Source organism: Calypte anna, chromosome 8 (assembly GCF_003957555.1).
Source record: "Calypte anna isolate BGI_N300 chromosome 8, bCalAnn1_v1.p, whole genome shotgun sequence".
Lineage (NCBI taxonomy): Eukaryota > Metazoa > Chordata > Aves > Apodiformes > Trochilidae > Calypte > Calypte anna.
This window is the reverse complement of record NC_044254.1, coordinates 16,692,317-16,712,762: the sequence shown is the minus strand read 5'-3', so window position 1 is coordinate 16,712,762 and position 20,446 is coordinate 16,692,317. Positions and strand designations below refer to the sequence as shown.

The 20,446-nt window shown below is 36.8% G+C and overlaps 1 protein-coding gene across 3 annotated transcripts in view; it reads left to right on the top strand.

Moving 5' to 3' along the window:
• The window catches only part of PRKACB (protein kinase cAMP-activated catalytic subunit beta), a 68,361-nt gene that overhangs the window by 25,722 nt on the left and 22,193 nt on the right, over positions 1–20,446 (top strand). The window contains exon 1 of one of the 3 annotated variants that reach the window (XM_030454879.1): positions 7,807–7,993. The exons of the other annotated variants lie outside the window; for them this stretch is intronic. Within the exon in view, the coding sequence (XP_030310739.1) occupies positions 7,807–7,993 (187 nt within the window). Of the gene's footprint in view, positions 1–7,806; positions 7,994–20,446 lie in introns of those variants that run through there. 3 annotated transcript variants of the gene reach the window in all.

Sequence of the window (20,446 nt, the reverse complement as noted above, 5' to 3'; positions counted from 1 at the left end):
AACCCATCACGTATCAGGAAAAAATATGATCTGGGCACTTTGCTGCTACCTCACTAAGAAAAGTAGCCAGTGATTAGAAAGTTCCTGTGTTAATCATTTCCCCTCTAAATAAATCTGAGATACTTTGTTGTGGTTATCAACACCTTACCAGTGAATGACTGAGTACTTTACAAGCTTCCTGTTTGGTGTCACAGTTTTTTTTTGTTTGGTCTGAAATCCTCAGATGGCATTTGTTGTTCCATTTTAGTGGAGGCTCAGAAATTCTGTAAACCCAGTGTCATTGACTTCAGTCTACAGCGAAGTCCTGTTGCCTGAGGTGTACTTCTGATGCCTCTGTATCCATGCAAGTTCCTGTAGCTGGGATACTTCTTACTTAGCACAATTGCATATTAGGAGCATTTAACAACCTTTGGAATATCCTCTTACATGTTCTGGAGCCTCTTGTCTTGGGGCCAGCAGCACCCCTTCTACTTTTCAGGGATTTAATGCCAATTTTCCACTGGTGGCTGTGAGGGATGGTGCTAGTTCTCTGCTGATTCAGTCTTTCCCCTGTTTTGTGGAATATCTGGAACTAATCAGGCTGGTAAGAGTGGAGGGACCAGGACACTCAGGGCAGTCTGTAGTCTAGCAGTAAGGTGCAGGAATACAAGATCTGTTCCTAATATCAGGTGGAGGTGTGACCATCTCCCCATCACCTTATGGAATATTTTGTACTTCAGACCATACTTTTTGAAAGCCACAACTGTATTCTGATTTGCACTCTGTACTCCTTGGTTGTATGAAGAAGCACTGTCCGTTCTGATGGAATAACTTTGGGGTTGCTTTCTTTCTTATTTGGATATTTTCCCAGTTGAACCTAAACGTCATATAATTGGGGAATATTCTGATTTTGGAGGAAATCAAAAGTATTAATTTAAAACATTTAGCTCAAAGATAGAGTCAGTTGCTTTTGTTTTTCATGCTTTGTTTGTTTGGTTTTACCCTAGGGAATGTGCTGGTGATTTTAAAATGCAAACAGGCTTCCTGGAAGAAGTACTAAATTTATTCTAGTTACCCTAGTATTTGTCAGTACATTGTCTTTTACTGTACAATATGGAATCTGATAGTAGAGTGCTGCTACTACTATAGTTAAAAAATTTCATCTACAAGACCTTAATTTTGGTGAGCATTTTACTACTGTCCCATCTCTCACTTCCCCCTTTTATCACATATCAAGGATTAGCTCTCGGCATCACCCCAGATCTCTCAAGTTTAATTCTCATTTGTTGTGTGAGGCACTATGGACTTGGGATACGTAATGTTTATTTGTCCTGACTAGTGGGTTTCAAACATGAATGTGTTTCTTATGGGGCAGTTCTTTATTAAAATGAAGTAGCTGATGTGAGGAAGGACAGACCTAACCTGCAGATTCTACAAAAAGGAGAGCACATCAGCCTGAAGCTTTCTGTAGCCAAGATCCCCTCTACAACAGCTGCTTACATGCAGGAGTCTTTCTGTTTCTGTGATACTGATCCTCAGCATCATTATTCTGATGGGATATCAGCCAGAATTCAAGTAGGTAGTTTCTCCTTCAACCTAGTCTCAGATATTGAGCAAAATTTCTTTAAATTTTCAGTGTATTTCATATAATTCAGGAACTTCATCTTACTGATTTGTTGGGTAACTGATTAATGCTCATTATTAATCCACTGTATTTTGTGTAAATTTAGTGGACAAAAACCTTTGTCCACTCATGTTTTTTTAGAAAGACTGAGTTATTGAGGTCAGTTTCTTCAAAATTTAACCTTGGAATTTAATGTAAATAAGTCCATGTATTTAGCTGATTTAAAAGACCTTTTTTGTCCAAAAGCCAGAGTATCTTAGTCCTGGCAGACAACCATATTATGCAACTATAACACACTTAGGGTCCTTTCTTTTTTTGTTGAAAAGTAACAGCTTGCACAAATCTTCTAATTATATGTCAAACTATCTTAAATGGTTTGTAACTATGGAGGGATTTTTGAGTAACTTATGATCTGGAAGGACATAGACCAAGCAGATTTCTGCAAGTACTCTTGGAAGATTTCTTGTATTTATGGGAAAGCAGCTATTTCAAAGATGGACCTTTGCAAAACTTTGCTTTATTATGAAGCTATTGCATAATCTTCTGATTCTGAAAGCATCTGTCTTGCAGTGTGCCAGTCCAGACCCTAAGCACCAGGGAGCACATCATCTTGAAGGAAGCTGTAAGAAAGGAGATGGAGGAAGGAGCTGAGTTAGAAAGTAGAGGAAACACTTTTTCTGGCAAGTTGGACACTTCTGTGCTTGTAATGAAGCTTGTAATTGAATGCTCCTCTTCTCCTCAAGACTAGATTTGGGACTGTGAATACAAGTTATTTTGACTTCAAAATAACCAGATAAAGTGCTAATAGAAATGAGCAAACTTGATCTGCTGGTTTGGCACATGTACATGGAAAATCACATCATCTTTGATAATGAATTTGTCAATTTTCCAAAAGAAAACTGGTGGGAAGTGAGCTTTTAGCTTCTTACATATTAAAAATCAGATGCTGAATTTGACTTTTTTTACTAAGTTCTTAATTATTTTTTTATTCCTTTATTCCATATCCATGATTATACAAAATTATGCTGTTGGACCTTGCAAGCCTTAATTTATACCTCCTGATGAGAGATGAAGTATTAGATGTGTGCTGCAATTAAGCTTGTGTACAGCAGATGCCAGTAGAGGCCTACCGAGTGAAAATAGAACTATGAGCAGCATTTCCATAGCAACAACTTCCTCTTGGAAGTCCTATTTATAGAAGTGCTGCAGTCTCAGCCCTAGTACTGCTATCAAAGGGGCTCTCTACTAAGGGTTAACCATTTTAGAAAGAATTGTACACATATGGGCACACTAGGACTGCATGGGTTTACTTTCTTGTGTTTTATTAAATGGTAAAGGTATTGGTTACGTTTCTTTGTATATATTTTGAAAAACCTTTGTTTCAAAATGGAAGGCCATTAACATGCAAGATCTTGTCAAATAGTGCTCTTCCTTCCACGTGTTTAAAAAGAAATACCAGGTAGTGGCACAGTGCTGGACATACAGTGAAAATTAAAATACATCTGCTTTTTCAAGAAGTCTTTTTCTGTCTCTCTACCCATAATTCTTTCCAAAATATGCATGCCTGACAAGGCTCAAGATGGATTGTGTTTAATTGCGTAATTTCTGATGAAAATGTTTTTAGTTATGAAATGGATATCTGTATGTTTAGTTTCACATCCTTTACTCTCACGCTTTGTATGACAACTAGAAAAATATCATACATTTCCTGAGGCTTACAGCAGAGAACATTCTAGGTTCTTTAGGATATATTATTAATAAATTTTAGCGTTATTACATGCATATAAGTTATTGTATTTCCTAATTAAAAATTATTTTCTTAAATGTGTTTGCTGTATCTTTTAATTTTAAAATATTTTATTGGTCAATAAGAGACCTGCTAAATTTAGCGAGATCCTTAAGAGTGGAGGAATGCCCACGAGCACTTACTATCAAATAATTGCTCACTCCTTTTTTAATAAATAATAAATACTAATGCTAGACTTCCGTTGTTGAAATAATTGATGCATAAAGGAAAATATGTGCTTTATCAAGCTATCAATTTTTTATACTTTTTATAATTTTATTTTAAAAATAATTTTAATTATTTAAAAGATGAGAGAAAAGTATCTTTTTTTTTTAGCCTGTAGAAAAGTAGAATACATATAAACAGGCAGATTGAGACTCAGCTTTTATGGTAACCAGGAAAATACAAGGTTTGGAATTAAAACCCAAGTTTTATTTATCTGTAGGTGATCTGAAAATTATTTTGCATCATGGATCCATTTTCAGTGTCCTGTCAAGGAATACAGTTAATTGTCCTAAAAACTCCTATATGTTTTGATTGCAAGATGTTCATGGTTAACCTTCATTAAATACTAGAGAAGACTCACACAGTTTTGACTTAGTGTGAGGGATTTTCAGCTCCATGTATAAGACTTAGTAAAGTCTAGGAGTAAAGTAAGTACATTTCAGAGATATACATATTTCATAAAGCTTTTCTAATTTGTACTACTTTAAAATTCAGGAATTTCATGGTAACTTTGCTTGGGAAGCTTCTTAAATATAATTATAATGTGTGTATTCAATTAAAGCAGGACTGTACAAATCATTCTGTTACCCATCTGGGCTCTTAAAGGAGAGGAGTATTCTCTCTCAACCCTTAATTTTTAAGTCCTGACTAGTAGGGTAGAATTTCTTCTTAGAAATTAATTAACTATTAAAACACAAGCCTTTTTTTAGTATCTGTATGTTCATGGGTCTGGCCAGCGTTTGCTCTTTTGGGAGAGTATGTGAGCTTAACCACAAGCACTGCACAGCTTTATGTGCAAACTGACTCAGGTTCTTCATCCAGTTCAGAGCAGAAGTAAAATGACCTCCAATCCATTTACACGTCTCTGTAAGCATTTAATTGTATTTAAAGATTTGTAAACTCTTAAGGAGAAGCAGTGCTGGCTAAGAGGTAGAAATCCTAAAACAAACAGAGCCACAGAATTTTTCTTTTGATAAGGCACCATTCATTGCTGATTCATGGGCTTTTGGGTCGTAAAATCATTTGGATCTTGTGGATTGAGTAGTTTATATATAACATATATAAAATACTTGGTGTGGGAAAACTTAATGTTGCATTGATTTGGAAGATTAGTATGTCAATAAGATGAAAGATCAGCTAAAATGAAATACGAGATTCCACTTTTAAAAATCATGGACTTCATTTAAAGACATTGAAGTCTGCATGGGATGTGAAATTTACTGAAAGTATGTATTGATATTTTGTATTATAGTTGGGCAATGCCATTCAATTCCAAAAAATTTCAGGATTAGGAAAGTGTATTTTTATCTAATATAAACATGGGCAGTACTTTCTATATATTTTTGCACAGGGGCAACTTCTGTGACAGAGTTTGCTAGCACTAATTAGTAAAATTCTGGCAAATCCTAGTTTATTCTTAGAGTATCTTCTAGCAATCCCTTTTTGATAATCTGTTCACAGTTCACTTCTGTGATACCAGAGGATGGATATTTCTCCTTCCTATTTTTGGCATCTAATTCAGGTGTCCAGATTAGTCACTTGGTTGCATTCAGAGCTCTGAATTTTGGTGGGCAGGGTTGCTGCATCTCTCAGTTAACTCGAGGGTTGTCAGACTCTTAACTTAGATGAATTTTGTAAATTAGCCTCTTTTATGGTTACCAAAGAGATTAGTTGATCATTTATGTGAAAGATAAGACCCTGGGTAGTATAAAGACTCATAACTATGGGAGAGATGAGCACACCATCATAGCAGGTTTACTGTGGAAAAAAAAGCCAAGTTCAGAGAAAATAATAGACTCTTGTAAGGATTCCCTTTATGCCCAGAGACTTGTAGTGAGCTAGAGGAGAGCACGACTGTATAGTTCCAGGGGGGCTTTTCCTGCCCCATGAAGTTCATCAGGCAGGAAAATAATAAGCATCTTCCTGCTGTGTGTTTCTTGTGCTGCTTGAACTTGCTGTCCTATGGGACAAATCAAGTAAGTAGGGCTTTTTTTTTCTTTGTTTCATTAGATATTTGCTCTTTGGTTTACCGAGCAAGTGAAGAACTTGCATTTTTGTAATCAAATTTGAACACGGATCTGTGGTGCTTTCCAGGGGCAATTTTGCAGTTTATTACCAAAAGGTGGCATAGCATTGCTGGATCGTGAGTCTGGCTACACATGGTGCAGAACATAGGCCCTTCTGCCTGTTTATGACCCCTGATAAGGCAAACTGATCTCCATGGTCTTTGCCAGCTCTTCTTTCTGGCAGCAGAGGCTTGAACTGATGGGATGACATGGAAGTCAGCACTGGTCTGGTGCCAAAGCAAGTGGAAGACTGGATGTCCTAAGGTGGAAAGGGACCTGTAGTGGCATCCAGGAAGAGCAGCCTGGTAACAAAAGGAACAGGTGATCATAGAATCATAGAACCATGGAATGGCTTAGGTTGGTAGGAACCTTAAACATCATCTTCTCCAGCCTCCCTGCCATGGGACACCTCACCCAAATCATCCAGATTTACCAGTGTGTGCAATGTGTTTTGACTGCTGGTTTCAAATTCTGAACAGGTGCTAGAGGAAGAAATTATGTTCCTGGGATGTATCTGTAGCTTGAAAGCAAGGGACATTTCTGTGCTTTGTCTAGAGTCTAGAAATTTAAAGTGTGTTGACTGGCTGATTACAAGAAGTATGGAAGTGCCTGATAGAAGAAATGTAGCCAGTTCTGAAAGGTCTGTCCCTCAACATTTTTATTGTTTTCTTATTATCATAGCTAGTTTGTCATCATGGTTTGCTTTTTGTTGGGGGTTTTTTGTTTGTTTGTTTCCCGGGGGATTTTTGTTGTGTTGGTTGGTTGGGGGGTTTGTTTTGTTTTCCTGGAGCACAGAGCTGTTATAAAACAGTTAACCTGATGTCCAAGGATGGGTATCTACTGACATTTGAAACCATTCAGAGAGAAGTATGGTGCTGAAAAATGAGAGGTATGAGCTGTAAGACAGGAGACAGACTGTGGAAAAGTTATTTCAGTCTTTCTTAAGAATAGCCTAAATTTGGAAGAAGCCACAGCTTACATGTGTGGAAGATATATTAGGAAACCTGCCTAATGTATGTGCCTGTGTTTCCATTTTCACAAAGATTAATATTTAGTATTACCTGTTGTAATCACACAAAATCAAATAACTTTCAAATTAATATAATTCAATGTTAAATACTGGTTTCAATTTATTTTATATTTTTTGTATTTTTAATAAAGATACTTTCTAGGCTTACTCTACAGCTGAAAATACTAAAACTTCTTATGAAGGAAAAAACTTTCTTACAGAATTTCAGGAGACCTGCATTGCAAAGCTTTTACATAAGCACTGTTGGGAGCTGGTGATCATGACTTTGTGAGTCTCCTTCCAGCTTCTTTTGGGGCTGAGAGAGTGAGCATGCTGCTAGATAAAGATCTGCCACCTCTGGCTGTTCTGGAAGATTATTCCTCAAAAAGTTACATGCATTTAATTAATTCTTGGAGTAAGCAGAGCCCACTTTGGATAAGTATAATGCAGTCATGTTTGCATGTACACTAGAATTCATTTTTTTTTAGTCTGATTTTTCTCAAAGGAGGAAAATAAGACTTCCCCCAATAATAAAATAATAGTTGATTCAGTAGTTTTTGAAAGTAATCTCTTATCTTAGGAAGTTCTTGAATTGAAATAATGAGATTACTGATTAAATTACGGCTAGTTATGTTTGCTATGATGTTGGTAGTACTCCATCTTAATTACATGGGAAGAATTGCAGAACTGTTGCTTTTCTTTTTTCATGCACGGTTGTGGAAAATTAAAAAAAAAAAAAAAAAAGGTCTGTCGTCTGATCTCTGCTTCCAAACAATTCATAGTATTTTAACATGAAATGTATCATTTAAATTTTAATTTTAAAAAGCTGTGAAAGTACATGCTAGAGCATTTCTTGTATATTTAAAAAAAAAAAAACCAAAACAAGCAGAAACCCCAAAACACTAGACTTCAGTTGACATGAAAAGAGATTTTTAGCAGTAGAAACCAGTAGGTTATAGAGCTTTCCTTAACAGGAAGTAGAAGAGAGCAGTGGTTACTGAGCAGTGCAGACAGGAAGCTTGACACATGCTTAGCTCTTAGCAGCACTGGGCTGTCCAGCTCCCTTTGGGTATTTTCTCTTCTGCTGTAGAAGTCGCCAGTGTGTATTTATTTATAGATGGCGGCTCAGAAGGAGGTACCTTGTCACCAGAGCACAGGGACAGCCACAGCCCTGCAGAGGCTGGAGGGCTTTGCTAATCGTCTTTTCCATAGGCATTCAAAGAGTGGTGCACATGAACAGAGAGCGGCTCTGGAAAATGAGAGCCAGCAATGCTCTGAGCTTGCTGTCCTACGGGACAAATCAAGTAAGTAGGGCTTTTTTTTCCTTTGTTTCATTAGATATTTGCTCTTTGGTTTACCGAGTAAGTGAAGAACTTGCGTTTTTGTAATCAAATTTGAACACTGATCTGTGGTGCTTTCCAGGGGCAATTTTGCAGTTTATTACGAAAGGTATTGGTTTGAAGAAGAGGATATTGGATCAGGCAGGGGGAGGTGAGGGGCTGGTTCATGGACCATTGACTGGCTGGAAAATTTATCTCTTGTTCCTTCTTTTGTTTTAAAGCACAGCCGACTTATTTTGGCAAACCCCCTCCCCAATTCTTACTTCTAAACTACTTCCTTTATTTTTATAGAAATCAAATTAAATCAGCCAGTTCATCAGAAATCGAAAACTCATTAAAGATGGTGATGTTTAAACTTTGGAACGGGCAGATATTGCTGCACAGATTAAACTTCTAATTATGCAACTTCTTATCATTCATCCTTTTATTTAAAGGGATATGGACATCAGAACACTATACAGCAATAAAAAGTATACAACTATGTATTACTTTAGTGTGAGAATGCTATCGTTAGGTTTAATTTCCTAATTAATAAACAGTTTGCAATATTACTTGTAGGAATACTTGTAGGAATAAAACTTTGTGAATGCATTTTGGGCAGTAAAAGATTTAGAGATTTCAGGAAGTATCACAACCGAAGTAAATTGACACTTGATTTTTTAATTTTTTTTTCTTTAAGCCATACATTATTTTATAAAGCAATTATTGTCTCTGTGGTGAAATACTCATTTTAAGATGTTACAATATGGTAATTAATGATAATTTTGTTCCACATTTCAGATTCATTGATGAATTTGAGATAGCACAATTATTTCAGTTGAAAATAGGCCTTGTTGGAAATGCTTAGCATCACACTGTTACCATGAAGAAAATCAGTGTTTATCGCCCTGCTTGCAATTTAAAATATTATGAGTAGGAAGTGAATCTGTTCTCAGAGGATAAGCAGTAAACGTGGAAGCAAAAAGGTGCTAAAGCATTGACCTAAAATAGATTAAATCTAGGTCTCCCAGATAAGATGGGGAAGGATTGACTAGTTTTGTGAGGAAGATAAATAATGAAAATGCATAAATTCTGAGCTTCCACTTCTCAAAAATGTTTTCAGCTTGGTTAAAATAGAAACTTGCTTGTGTTTATGGAGGTCTCTTTTTTAATGTAAATAGCTATTTGCAAAAATAACGCTAAAGCATTTTTGTTTATATAGCACGAAGAAAAAAATGGAATTGACCTACTGACACTTACAAATTGTGACCTGTTTGTGTACAAGTCTACTATTTTTTCCTCTCTATTTAAGGCAGGCTTCCTCATATGACAGGATTGATGAGGAAATGGACTGTCGTGTCTCTTGATGATAAACATGGTGAAAATGGCTGTTCCTCAAATGCTATTTTAAGCCATTATGAAGCAGAGTGGTTGTGTGCAGTTTTTCTGAGGCAAAGCTACTGAGCTGGTAGCTGAATGGTGGTTGAATATGTACCTTTTGTTTCAAAGTAAAATCCTGAATCTGTATCCCCAACCTTTACTCTAAATTTGCAGATCGTTTTTAAAAAATAGTAAGTAAAAATACTACAGGTACACGGAGACTCAGTCTGTGTTTCAGGATTCTCATTTCACTACCACTGTAGCTGAAGGAGTGATAGAGAAGATGAGGGACAGTGGAGGGGCTATTTCTGTCTACTACTGACTCCCTAATAATATCTTTAGAAAAATACATAATCTGTGAAAATTCTTTATGAAAAATGAAAATAAAATTTTTCTTGTTTCTTTACCTTAGGGTTCAATGTCATAGCATTGCATAGGGTCACTGAATTCAGGTCAGACACTAATTTAAAAGTGAGTTTAATGAATAAGCACTGGTTTAAAAACATACTGGTGCTTGCCTTGTAAAGATATTTGAATATTCTCAACTGGTATCACTGCAACTTACAAAATGGTGGTGTAAGATTTTAGGTGGACCTACATAGCAGAGAGCATGAACTACTCTTGAAGTTCAAGGGAAAAACACTCTTTAATTCCTGAAAAAAAGTTTGGAATGTGATATCTCAGAATTTTTGTTTTTTCAGGTAGAATCCTTTTGAAAAGAAAATTAATACATTTATACCTTCTGTTGTAATAAAATAGTGTAACAAGTCTGTTTCTTTTTATGGCCTTTTACAAGCAGTTACTGCTGAAGCTGTGGGTTTAGGGGAATGAGCTGCTGCTTGTAGGGTGGAGATTTTGTCTTGTCAGTCATCTAGTGCAGTGGGTTTCAGTAGTTTGCTATGTGGTCTATGGCCTTAGGCATTTTTTAGTGGTCGATTTTGAAATTTACCATATTTGCTTTGCTATTTTAATAGATAAAACACACAGTTTCTAATGTGCCTTGGATTCTTGGTTAATGCATGAAACAAATGAATGTGTTTTGTAAATTCCTCAGGATCCAGTAGGGCAGAGGTGGCTCAGGGCACTGTGGGCCTTGGAATCTCTTTTAAAAAGCTGACTGAGCACGTGTGTGATTGTACAGCCTGAGCTGGTAACCAGGTCAGTTGTGCTGCACAGCCAGAGGATGGAAGGGATGTGATGGTAGTCAGCAGACAATGTGTTTCATTCTTAGTTTTAGAGGTCTTGACTGTGATCACCTGCAACTATATGGAATCTACATTTTGATTTTTGTTTTCCTAGGTGTGTGTTGCTCTTTGAAAGATTGAAGTGGGGAAGGAAAGGAAAAGGAGGCTGCTTGGTTTTGAGTGTAGAGACAGTAAGATTTGTGTGAATCTTTTATTCTTGAGCTGATACGAGTATTTTCCAAAATCGTGCATAATAAGAAAAGACATTTAACAACTTGGATAAGTGAAATATTCAGGGGAGTTGCCACTAGTGTATCTTTCTGTCATCTTCATAGCCTCTAAAATGCAAATGGATGCGTGATGAATAGTCAAAGGAATATTATTCAATCTCTGATTCAAATTAATAGCAGTACACTTTCAAATACAGTGGAATGACTTTGAGACTTGGCTGAATAATTATTATGTGTGTGTGTAGAGAAAAATCCATGTAAAAAATGAAATAATGTACAGAGTACATTGTGTGAATTGATTAAAGCTTTAGAATAACTACTAGTTGGGTGCGAGTCAACAGATAATTCTGGTCTAAGGTTGCCATGGAAACAACCAGTGCTTGATATAATTGAGAACATCTTAAAACCTCCTGGTGTTTGCATGTTTTCTCCCCCTGCCATTTTGAGTTGCTTTAGACATGAATAGGTAGCATTGGTCAGAACAGAAGTAGTTAATGAGCAAAACCAAATGCCCATGTCCTGAATATTGATTTTGGTTTACTCCTGGTATCTTGAGCTTTATAGTTCTTTGCATCACAAAGGAGCTCGTAAGGAGGAACAGCTCTCTGGATACAGTGTGCTCTCTCGTTCCGGTGATAGTGTGTAAGTGTTTTTAGAGATTGAATCACTGATTTGATAGAGATTAACATACTTCATCGACTGTTGGATTAGTATTAGGAGCAATATGTTTGTGAAAACTAGCTTGTCAGCATGAATGGTAAGTCTTTTTGATTACCTTTGACACTGTTGTTTTTGTTCCATCTTCACAGTCAGGAAAATTCTCCCACATTTCGCTTCTTGTCTACATAGCTGCATCGACTACTGATCTCTTTGTTTTTGTAATTGACTCACTGTGGGTTTCTCTTAAAAATTACTAGTCTTAAGGGTTTTGTGGGTTTTACTATGTATTTTGCTTTGCATACCTGGTATTTAGTGTTTTATTTTATGCAATTTTATTTTAAATCTCTCTGTTCGAAAGAACTGCAACAAATCATTATTAAGGCACAGAATCTGATTTGGAAATTTTTGTAATTGAATGCCATACGTGTTGTTTCACTTGATTCTCTGTGCCACTCGTACTAAATTATTTTGTGAATTGATACAAATCAGAGAAGACTTCTGATGTTACTATAGTTATCACCTAAAAATTCTAAACTGGCTTTTGTTGTTTTCAATCTGAACCAGCTTATTCTGCTGTCTTTCTTATTCTTCTAAATGATGGGATAGCAGAATAGTTGAGGTCGTTCATGGAAGCAGGGGAGAGGAGTCTTGTTTGAAATAAGATACTGTAATAGATCTGGTAAACTTAACAGCCAGGTAATTGCTTTCAAACCACTGTGACTACTACCTCAAATGTAATGGAATTATGAAATACTTAGAATATTATTGAAAGCTATATCTAAGTATATAAACTCTGTTCTGTTCATTTATTCTCTTAGAAATTGATATCCTTTGATAATTGTTTGCAAAAAGCCCAAATATCTTAGTTTCAGAAATTATGCTTTTTTTGTTTCAAGCAGATAGTCTGGAGCTTTGGAAAATTACTTGAGACTATTAGAGATTGCTTGAAAATGAAAAGATATACTCATGGATATGGGGTTTGTGTCAATGTGGGGTTGTTTTTTTTTTTTTTAATTTTTTTGCTTTATCCCACAAATTTAACATTTTTACTAAGGTTTCACTTTGTACATGGCATGAAATAAAGAGTGGGAGAAGTCATCCCACTGCCTTATCTAATATCAGTTTATATATACTTCCAGCAACGTGTTGAGGTCATCTTCTCTGGAATGAAAAGTGTGGCTGTCATGTCCCTGGTGTACAAAACAAAATACACAGATTGTCAGAACTGGTGCGGTTGCACAGCAGGGTCTCAGAACTTTGTACACACATTATGGAGATCCGTGTTACAGTGTCATGGCTTTTCAAACCTAGAGACGGGCTGCCCGTGACAGAGGTGACCCAGCCTCCCCCCTGTGCTCCTCACGCCTGCTGCAGGGACCTCCAACCCCTGCTCAGCCTCTAGAAAGCAAGACTGAAACTCACTGAGCTTCCTCAGCCTCCCTGTGCTGCTGGAGAGGTCCCTCCTGAGGTCAGAGTCTATTTAACCCGTTACCAGGCTGGATTTTACCATCACACAGTTAGGTTGTTGCTTCCACAGGAATTACAGTTTTTGGAAATCAACTTTACGAATTTTGAATTTTGCTGCCTTGGATGTTGGTTTGGTTCTATATTCTGTTATAATTGAGTCATTTTAAGGGAATAAATTTCTTAAAAGCTGGGTGGAAAAGAGGTCACAGGTGTTTTGTTTGTCGTTTGCTTTTTGGGGGTGGTGGTGGTGGTTTTGTTTTCCCTGGGGCTTTGTTCCACAATTTGCATCTGAAGATTTCATATATCTTGACATCCAGGCTCCTGGTTTCATTAAAAATAGAAATAAATATCTGTAACTAATATCAAATGTCAGTTCCCAGTCAAAAGGATCTATAAATGAGAAGTCTAATTTTGACAAGTGAGAGGTGACAGTCTCCTGCTCCATCAAGTGAGGATTAGATTCTTTGCTGTAAACATTTCCCCATTTAAACCACTTCTGCTTTTTGGTGCACCTTTGTGGCTGTCTTCACTGCAGCAGTGTTACATTACACCCTGTCAGTGGATAAAATCAGATGCTCTTCTTGAGAAAGATTGCCAAGATGCAAGTGAAACCTTGATGAAAAAGTGATACATTTTTTGCAGCTACAAGTGCAATTGGCTTATTATTCAAACCTTTTCTACCCCCAGGAGAACTCCAGTTATATGAATTTTTTTATACTTTTTTTTTTTTTTTCTGGAAAAATTTCAAAGAAGGAAAAACTGGTTTTTAATTCCTTTGGTCTACGGTTTTTATTTTAAAAAACAGAACATTCTTGAACAGATAAAACAGGAAGGCCAAGTAACTTCAATAGCCCCAACTCTTGTAGATCTGTTTTGCTAGGAACAAGCTTAGTACTTCCAACTATCTCAAAGTAGGTTATGGGGCTAGGACTTTCCAATACTGCAAATAGAGGTGATTGCTAATACAGAAATTTACACTTGTTAAGATAGTAGTTATCAAATACATGTAGAGGAAGATGGAGCAATATGAGGAAAAGGGTCTGAGCAATGCTAGTAGACTTTCCTGAATTATTGTCCAGCTTTGTGTGCAGCTGTAGAATAGAAGTCTTTCAGGAGTGAGGGTGAAGGCAGGTAGTGTATCTTGGTTATGTTCTTTTGGGAACATCTCTTAGGGGCAAAGGTCAACAAGTAGGAGCTGATTATTCTAACTGCTGAAAAAACTAGAAAATAGAAGCATGCCAGGAAATTTCCAGGTGCCAAACAGAAATATACATCTTCCTATGTGCATCTCTTGGCACTAATGGTCTCTTCCTTTCCATAATTCTATGTTACCTCTTACCTACACTCTGTCAGCAGACTAGGATGCTGTCTTAAGGGTTGACCTGGGTTTATGTTTTGTTCTGATCCTTGTATAAAAGGTCTGAAGAAAAGAAAAGGCAACACAAGTGTTACTGTGTTGGTATAGTTCCTAAAATGCATCTATACCGTGAACAGTCCTTGAGGGTGGTTTGTTTGAAATGTAAGCAAAAAAACAATTTTTAATTAGATTGGGATTTCTTCCAAAGCAAAGCAGATTTGGTATGTTGTAACCTTGCTTCTCTTGAACTGTGACTTACTTGAGGCCCTGTTGTTATTTACGTAAATTTTGTTACCAGAAAGATTTTGTTCTTCCTTGGTTCTTAGTTTACATCTCAAATGGCTTATGTAATGAGTTGCTGCTGGTACTGCTGCTGCAGGCCAAAGTTCACAGCAAGAGTTTCCCACCTTTCATTATTGAGGTTCTTACAGGCAGTTTAGTAACTTGAATAATATTTTTTGTAATATCTTTTATTCATTCTGGTTGCTGACAAATTGCCCAATCCATTAAAAACTCATGCAGTTCAGGGGGTTTTATTTAAATTTTTTATAGAGTTTGCAGCTCAATCCTGTGCAAATTTTACGTGTGCCTTTTATCCAAATAAGCACTGGCTTGAACCAGCTGGTCTCTAAAGTCCCGTTCTTGATCAGAGTATATAGTAAAAACTCTTAACCTACTTCTTGCCTGCCCTGATCCTGAGGCAAACAAAAACTTGTTGTTCACTCTGTGTTGAATTGTGAAATGTGTTTATTTACATAAGACTTCCTTATTCAGGAAGTCAGTCTCTGCTATTTAGGGTTATAAATGAAATTCTCCAGCTTAGCTGGTTACTGCAGGCAACCCCCTTCCTGTAAATATTGAAAGTGTGTTCTCTGGGAGATATGTCAGTATAGCAATGTGTCAGAATCTCTCATCTTGCAAAAAGATGAAGAGCTGTTTTTCTGATTTATCCTGTCAGATATGAAGATGTCTTATTGATTCCAGCACATGCATATGAAAATCTGTGTAGTTTTGTTAATGTGAGACATGGGACGAAGTAGCTTTGCTGAAAATGGACTTAGACTTGAGTGCAGTTAGGGCAATATTGACATATACTATTATTTTGATGCCTTGTATGAAATACTTGAAAAAAGAAAGAGCAAATCAAGAATTGCTCTTTTCAGGTAACTTGTAAAATGCATCCATACATTGAACAGCCTCTGCAGTTGTTTTGTGTGCAGTATAGAGAAAAAAATAGTTAAGTTAAACTTGGGTTACTTCTGAAGAGAAAGGTATTTGTGCATGAGTATATCTAATATTATCAGAAGCATTGCCTACTTGCAGGGAATTATTAGCAAATATGCATATCAGATCAACTACCTGCAGATTTGTGCTTACTGTTTCTAATAATCAACCATGAAACATATTCTCAGTGAAAGGTGTCCAGTAATACCTTATCCTCTTTGGTCCCTGAACTTTAGCAGAGAGGGAAGGTGGGGCAGTAATGGGGAAAGTACCCAGGGCTGAACAGTGCAGAGAAGGGGAGAGCTTAACCAGAGCAAATCTGCAGCAGGTGCCATAAATATTCTGCTTGGAACATGCTTTTGACTGTAAAAGGAAAACATGATGATTTTTTATATTTGTATTTAGCTATTAGTGTTTGATAACCATGCTTATGCAAGAATGTGGTACATTTGCAAGGTATTTTACAGTCATGTCCTACAAGTTTTGTGGTTGGAACTGACTCTTAAAATGTTTTTTTGTTTTGTTTTCCTTTTCACATGGTAACCATGGAAGCATGCACTGCAGAAACAGAAGGGTTTAAATTTTCAACAATTTTAGCAGTTTTAATTTTTTTCGTAAAGTAGTGCCTGTTACGTTTCACACAGGAAGATGGTCTTTTAATACTATAGATCCTGTGGTAGTTGCCATGTTTTCGATTTCTTGCTAGATAAAGTTCAGCTACAACTATAGAGATTGGTACTGCACAGATGAAGCTTAATTCCTAAGTGCTCACAATGCACTTCAGTGTATGATAATGGGGGATTTTACATGTTAACGCTTCTTCACATAACCTTTATTGCATGAACTAATTTTCTACGTAGAGGATGTTAAATACTGCTTTTGGTAGTAATTTTATAGAACTAATAAGCATTAATTTACAATTTTAGATTAATGTTATTAACGTATCTAGTAAAATAATTGAAGATTACTAATATGCAGTTTCAGTTCTTGCTCAGAAGCCTTTTCAGTAGTCCAGTGCTGTACTTGAGTGGTCATGTTACAGTAGCACAAACCAGCATTCCTTTGCAAAAGGAGCAGTTCTATTGTCCCACGTATTTTCCCATTTCTACCCCACCTGTCCTCTCCCTCACCCTGGGAGGACATTCATGTGATCAGAGCTGGTTTGGATTAAAATGAGCTTCCCTTGTCCTGCCCTGCCTTTTGTCCATTACTTTTGAACCTGGCCTGGCAGTCAGCTACAAACATGCCTTTGCTCTTTCAAGGAAGGTTGTGACAGAGAGGCAGTGACTGTACAAGGACAGGACTGCTTTGTTGTGATTCTTTTATCTATTTATTTAATTCTTTATACCAGGCCAAGCTGAACACTGAACTGCATCCTAACAAACAAAAATGCTATTTCCTTGACTTTCAAGCCACAAAGCTTGTGGATTGTTGCAGGAGAGGAGGCAGATTTGTGAATGTGTTGTCTCTGGCAGTCTGGAATAATTCCCTTCAATGAACACTCCAAGGGCAGAAACCAAGTATGAGAGCAACTCCATTCCTTAGGCCAAAACTGTTTTAACATGTTCCCAAACTAACTGGATGTCAGTTCTCACTGGTAATTTTAGAGAACTGGAACAAAAAATCAACTCTAATCCATCAGCAAAAGCTTACTAATAATGCATTCATTAGAAAGAAAAGCCTGGGCATGGAAGAGAAGTGCCACCCTGAAGGACCTAAAGACCTGAAGGGATGGAACAGTGCTTTCCCATCAGTACCTGCAAGAGACTTTGCGTTGTGTTCCATGCTTGGATGTTCATATGATGCTATTCTGCTTGACTGCACTGAGGAGGACTTGCATGTTCAGTGATTTAGGATTGGAATAATAAATCCCATCTTGGTTCATAGTTTCTGATTTTTTTCATTTCAGATTTTTGGCATAGTGGAAAAGAGGCTTTTGCTGTAGCTGGGAAATGTAGCATTTACCTCTGTGTGTCTTGAGGAATAACTTTTTAAAATTAATGTTAATTTGTAAATTTTTATTAACAATGGATCTGGATTCTCTGTTAGATTAAGAAAGCAGAGGATTTCTGTAATCTGTATATTTGTAGTGGAAATTACTGAATTGGGGCACACGCATCTACAGCTTTACTGAGCAGAGCTAGTACGAGATTTTACTGTGTTTGTGACCAAATAAATTTACTGATTTACATTATATGTTTGTAATTTTTAAAACAGAATTTCTGAGATTGATATTTTAAGAGGCTTGGTGTTGGTTAGGTTTGCTCCTGTCTCCCCAGAGTGGAGAATGGTCTCACTTAGGTTGTACTTCTGGCATTAGCAAGGCTCACTGCTCTTTATAGGGCTTTGCTTTTTTAAGATTGACAAAATACTGTCTAGCTCAAGACTTCAAAATTGTGAACAGGATTAAAATTTGCCTTTGTACTGAATTTTGAGTTGTGGTGGATGGGAAGAATTTGCATTTTACAATTGCTGCAGATTCCAAATTAATTCTTGAATGTTACCCCCCAAAAATAAGATTCTAGTGCTTTCTGCTAGCCTTTAGCACTGCAGCTGTAATTGCTCGTATTTCACTGTTTATTCCATTCCTCTTCCTTTTTCTCCATGTTTTTTCCATGACCTTCTCTCCTCCATTTCTTAAAAGTATTCCCAGTATTCCACAGAACTGTTTACAGTGTGTGGTTAGATTAATTATTATCACTTCAATTTTAGTTGCAAACTTGTGTACAGTTAATAGTTTTTATGTGATCCTTCATTTACAAAGAACTTTTAGGTTTTGTATTTCAGCAAATGAGCTCTTTAAGAACTGCTCCATGTGTTTTGAGGCTTTCTTTAGCTGAAGGTTCTTACTGCAGCTGGATGCATTAGTTTCTCTGCATCACCAGTTTTTAACATAATGTTTAAGCAAATATAAGACCAACACTTTGCTCTCAAAGTAAAAAAAAAAGGGGAGGGGAGGGGGAATAAATGAGATATTGAATTGATGCTGAGTTTATTAATTTAGCCCTTGTGATTTTTGCATCTCTTAGAAGAGAAACAAGAGAAAGTTCTCGCTGGACAGTTTTTCACAGCAGAGCCACCACAATGTTCAGATAAGGTTGACTTGCCCTGTACCAGGCTTCTATTATATTGGACTTTTTTTCCCTACCACTTTGATATTGTGAGAAACAAAGCACTTTGTTCTTGTTGATGGTCCATTTAAATTATAGGTTTTAGTTTGTGTTTTGAAGAGTTTCCCAGCAATTGAAATTGTAATTGTTTCTCACCAGACTTCCTCTGAGTGTATTAACACTTAGTTGTGTTTATTTTCAAAGACTTACCAGAGTAGAAGAATCTGGCTGTTAGCCTTGCATTGCTTTTCCTGCTCTTCAAAAGAGAAATCTGAAGATATTTAAGACAACAGATTAATAGTGTAAGAGTGGGACTAAGGACTTGAGTCATACACTTCTCACTTCTTCTGAAATGTGGTACCATAACCACAGGATTCACTGAGGCATCTAAATACATCTCAGTAATGTTTAAGGCTATAAATATTGCTTTTATAAAAATGAAATATACACATATATTTACCATAATCTCTTAATACATACTTATTTTTCCATTAAATGAAATGTGGAGATTTAATTAAATAGCCCTTTTAATTCTAGACTTCAAGTGATTATATTACAGTGTTGGAACAGAAATTGAATTGTATTTTAATAAAGGGCATTTTAAATACCAAGCAGAGATTGGCATTTAGCACAGCAGATGGGGGTTTGTAGTGGTGCCCAATGTTTAGTCTTAATCAGTTTAATTCTTGCTTTCTTGCCATGAATCCTATCCAGATACTTTTTTTTTTTTTTTTTACTTTTTTTTTTTACTTTTTTTTTCCTCCAAAAAAGAGAAAAATTCTGGTTTGCTGTCTCTTGTGGGAGATGTGCTTGAGAATAACAAATACACTGCACGTGGGAGGTGGGAGAATGGCAAAGTAATTCATGGTAACTCTTCAGGACTGCTCCTTCCTCAGATTGGAGCCTTTCCCTCTGCTGTCACTGCGCTCCTGCAACTGAGGTCCTAAACCTTTCAATTTTTTTCAGGACCTTACCTCTGATACACTTGTTTTTAAAGTGTGTTTTTAGGCCAGAGTACCTTATAAGATACTCATATACCATTTGTTAACAATTTTTTTATAACTTTGCTAACTTTTCATGCAAAAGTTTATTAAGAAACAAAATGAAAATACTGTGTATTGTGTTAGATACTGTTAGATAACAAATCTGCTGCTTGGGGGTGGGGTTTTGGTCTTGTATGTGGTAGGTTTTTTTCACGTGTTTGGGTTTTTTTGTTTTGTTTTAATACCTTCTTGTATGCCAAGGACCTCTTGATTTTGAGTTTGCCTTCTGTTAAAAATAGAAGACTTCCCTGTTTATCACCATGTTGCCTTGGTTCTGAGTACAGATCTCAGCAGGCCCAGTCTCATGCCATTTGTGAGACCCAAGGGGACAGCTTATGTTTTTTCCAGCTCTGTGTGCACCTGTAGCATTTCTTCTGACCAGAGTTTGACCTAAAGCCAGCAGAAACTGTAAAAGTTGTCTCTTCCCCTTGTAACTCATTGGCCATTAGCCTATTTCTTAACACCTTTTTCTGAATCTCTGGATTTCCTACTATATGCTTTGGGTGTTTGCATCACGTAAATCTTGCTTCTCCTGCCAATGATTGCTCTTGCTGCTCATGAAGAGCTAGGTTTATGCTGTGTGTTTGTGCTTACCTAATCTCCAGACTATTTGTGCATCTTCCCTGGGTCCAGCTGGTGTCCTTCCTGATGCTTCCAGCTGTTTTGACCACTGCTCTGGCCCTCGTTGTGCCTGTGCTGTTCCTTGTGCTTTGCCCTCCCCTTCCTCTCCTGAGCAGCAGCTTTCTGTTTCCTTTGCTTCTATTGTACCAGTGCAACCAGCAA